The sequence below is a fragment of the Verticillium alfalfae genome, genomic scaffold (genome assembly GCF_000150825.1).
Source record: "Verticillium alfalfae VaMs.102 supercont1.4 genomic scaffold, whole genome shotgun sequence".
In the NCBI taxonomy this organism is placed as follows: domain Eukaryota; kingdom Fungi; phylum Ascomycota; class Sordariomycetes; order Glomerellales; family Plectosphaerellaceae; genus Verticillium; species Verticillium alfalfae.
The window spans coordinates 888,290-891,486 of record NW_003315035.1 but is presented as its reverse complement, the minus strand read 5'-3'; the positions used below and the strand labels follow the sequence as shown (position 1 = coordinate 891,486).

At 58.6% G+C, this 3,197-nt stretch overlaps 1 protein-coding gene across 1 annotated transcript; it reads right to left on the bottom strand.

Annotated features, from left to right (window-relative positions):
* Positions 1 to 1,016: 1,016 nt before the first annotated feature.
* Positions 1,017 to 3,126, bottom strand: VDBG_03697 (NIMA-interacting protein TinC; the record flags this gene model as incomplete). The annotated part of the gene is made up of 2 exons (XM_003005698.1): positions 1,017 to 2,696; positions 2,761 to 3,126. The coding sequence occupies 2 exons, from the start codon at positions 3,124 to 3,126 to the stop codon at positions 1,017 to 1,019; spliced, it is 2,046 nt and encodes a 681-aa protein (XP_003005744.1).
* Positions 3,127 to 3,197: the final 71 nt, after the last annotated feature.

Below are 3,197 nucleotides of genomic sequence, written 5' to 3'. Positions count from 1 at the left end.
GCGTCAGTGGAGGGCGAGGAGGAGAGATGGTCAGAGGCTGCGTGCATTGTGCGAGTGTCAAGACTGTCGTGATGATGGGTTGATATCCGAAGTAAAGCGGTATACGAGGAGGTATGCTGAACTGAAAGGCTATGTTGAGGTCTCTGGGTATCAAAAGTAGTTGCCATCGTCGCAGGATGTCCCTTTTATACCACCTTGACGATGTCCTGGTGCCCTGATGAAGTCTGGCTCGACAAGACGAAAATCCCGGTTTCCTCTAAATTAACTTGCTCTCGGCCAAATCCACAGTAGCGATGAACCCACGCCAGCACATCTACCGCCCAAGCCGCCATCCCGAGCGACACCAGCGTGGCTGGCTCTCAGGTAGAGAGCTGGTGACGAGCACTGCATAGGAAACAACTCTCACGAACCTCCACTTCGGCCGAGACATGACCAGCCCAAGAGGGAAGCAAACACGGAGCAGGCTCCGAGCCATCGATTCATGGTCAGGTACGTGGCCATGGTTCCTAGTAATCCCCCCTGCTCGTCCCCCGCAATCTATCCGGCGGTTGCCGTGACGCGCGAGGGGAGAGGGAGCCGCCATTGTGGCTGCATCGGGATATTGATCGGCAGGCTGGCGGTTCGAAATTGAGTGAGCCCAGACGGGCGGGCGAAGTGCGCTGCGAGACTCTGGGCGGCCGAGGCATGCGCGGGGAATAGTATGATAGCATGGGTCGAGGGCTGACGATGTGATGTTCTTAAGCTTCACCTGTACCATGGGCCACCGGTCTCTACCTTCCTCTTCGAACGCGACGATGCCTCACTAGATCGTGGCCGTGTTGATGTCCACCCGACATACCTCCGGGGTCGCGGCGTGCTACCGGCCGCTAGGGCCGAACATTCAGGTCCAAGCTCGACTTTGCCGTACGTTGGTTACCACGAGCAAGCTCCAAACATGTGACAACAGATCAAACCATGATATTTCTACTTCTTTTCGTCATTATTGAACATCTCATCATCATCCCGCGTTACTCATTTCACCACGTCAGCCTCAACGCCTGCCGCCACGGCCCATACCCCCTACCAGCGCGCTCCTGGCTGCGGTTACGGCTTCGGTTGCGTTCCTGGCTGCGGTTGCGCTCCCGGCTGCGGTTACGTTCGCCGCTGCGGTTGCGCCCGTGCCCACTACCATAGCTCTCTTCCTGACGGCCGCCGTAGCTCTCTTCTTGGCGCCCTCCGTAACCACCGCCGCCGCCACCGCCGTAGCTGCTCTGTTCCTCACGACCACCGTATCCAGAGCTCTCCTGACGGCCGCCGTAGCTGCTCTCCTGGCGACCTCCGTAGCTGCTCTGCTCTTCACGGCCACCATAGCCAGAACTCTGCTGACGGCCACCGTAGCTGCTCTGCTCCTCACGCCCCCCATAGCTGCTCTCTTGGCGGCTGCCATAGCTGCTCTCCTGGCGGCTGCCGTAGCTGCTCTCTTGGCGGCTGCCATAGCTGCTCTCCTGGCGGCTGCCGTAGCTGCTCTCCTGCTGACGGCCACCGTAGCCAGAGCTCTCCTCACGGCCGCCGTAGCTGCTCTCCTGCTGACGGCCACCGTAGCCAGAGCTCTCCTCGCGGCCGCCGTAGCTGCTCTCCTGCTGACGGCCACCGTAGCCAGAGCTCTCCTCACGACCACCATAGCTGCTCTGCTCCTGGCGACCACCGTAGCCAGAGCTCTCCTGGCGTCCGCCGTAGCTGCTCTGCTCCTGGCGGCCTCCATATCCAGAGTTTTCCTGGCGTCCGCCGTAGCTGCTCTCCTCTTGTCGACCACCGTAACTGCTTTGCTCCTGGCGACCGCCGTAGCCCGAAGAACTACCCTGGTACTCGTGGCGCTCGGTGCGCTGCTCATAACCGCCGCCCTGCGATGGCCGCGTCTCAGTCTTCTCCTCGTAGCCGTGGCCGCTTGTGCGCCCACCAGACTGTTCTTCCTGCTCGTACTTCTTGTACTCGGTACGGCGACCACCGTCAGGGTACTGGGTCTCCGTTTTTTGCGCTTGAGCATACTTGTTGCCAGAGTGACCGTATTCGGTCTGGGTCTGGGTGTACGAGCCATCGTTGTTCTTGTGGCTAGAGGTAGTCTTCTCCTTCTCATCGTTACCGAAGACCTCGCCGAAGATAGACGAAGCAGCGCCGAGCAAGCCTCCTGCGCCAGAGCTCTGCTTCTCCTCCTTCCGCTCAGGCTGCTTGTACGAGGGTACCTTGACGCCAGTCGTCTGCTCAATGATGCCAGAGATGGCACCAGTAGCACCCGTGATGATGGCGCCAGCCGCCTTGTCGGCAACCTTGTCTTCCCACGTCTCGGGCTTGCCGCCGAATTGCTTGTGCATCTGGAGCTTGCCGTTGCAACCGTGGCCGTGACCAGTGTCGTGAACACCAGGCTTGTGGTTCTCATTGTTCTTCACGCCATCACGGCTTAGCTTGCGGCGGTAATCGTCTTGGCCCTGGCGGCCAAGGCCCTCCCACCAGTTCTCAATGGAACCAAAGATGACCTTCCTGCCCTCGCTGATGCCGTCGTTGCCCTGGTCACGCTGAGCGGGGTGGTGGAAAACACCATAAATGATGCGGGTCAGGGTCTGGTTGACGTCGATGTTCTCGTCATCAATGGCAGACATGATCTGGGGAACAACCCAGCGAATCATCTCAGAGGCGGTGCGGCCAGCGGGCTCGTTCAGAAGCTGTAGACGTTAGTAAACCATACTATGGATTTGTGCTGCGACCGGCAAGAGGCTGTGTGCTTACGTTGGTGAAGTGATCCTTGGAGAGCATGGAGTGAGTGGGGTCGGAAGACCGGTTGTCGTTGAAGACAATGTGCTGCTCACGCTCGCTGCTCTCCACGATCTCCTGCGATCCAGTCTTCATCTCGTTCTGGATCTGGTGAATGACAGGCAGAATGAACGGCGCAAGATTCGTGTACACGAACTTGGTCATCTGCTCCTCCAGCTGCTCGAGAATCTTGGGAAGAACGGGAATCTTCTCAAACTTTTCCGAAATGCTCTGCATGATATCATCGTGGAACTCAAGCAGAGGCATGATCTGCTTGAAAATGTCCTGTACGTAACGAGTGAACTCCTCGGGGTCGCGGGGCGACACCTCCATGTTCTGCATCTGAGACGAGTTGCAGTTCTGTTGGATCTCGTCAACCCGGTCGCTCTGATGCTTTCCTCCAAAGATGCCGT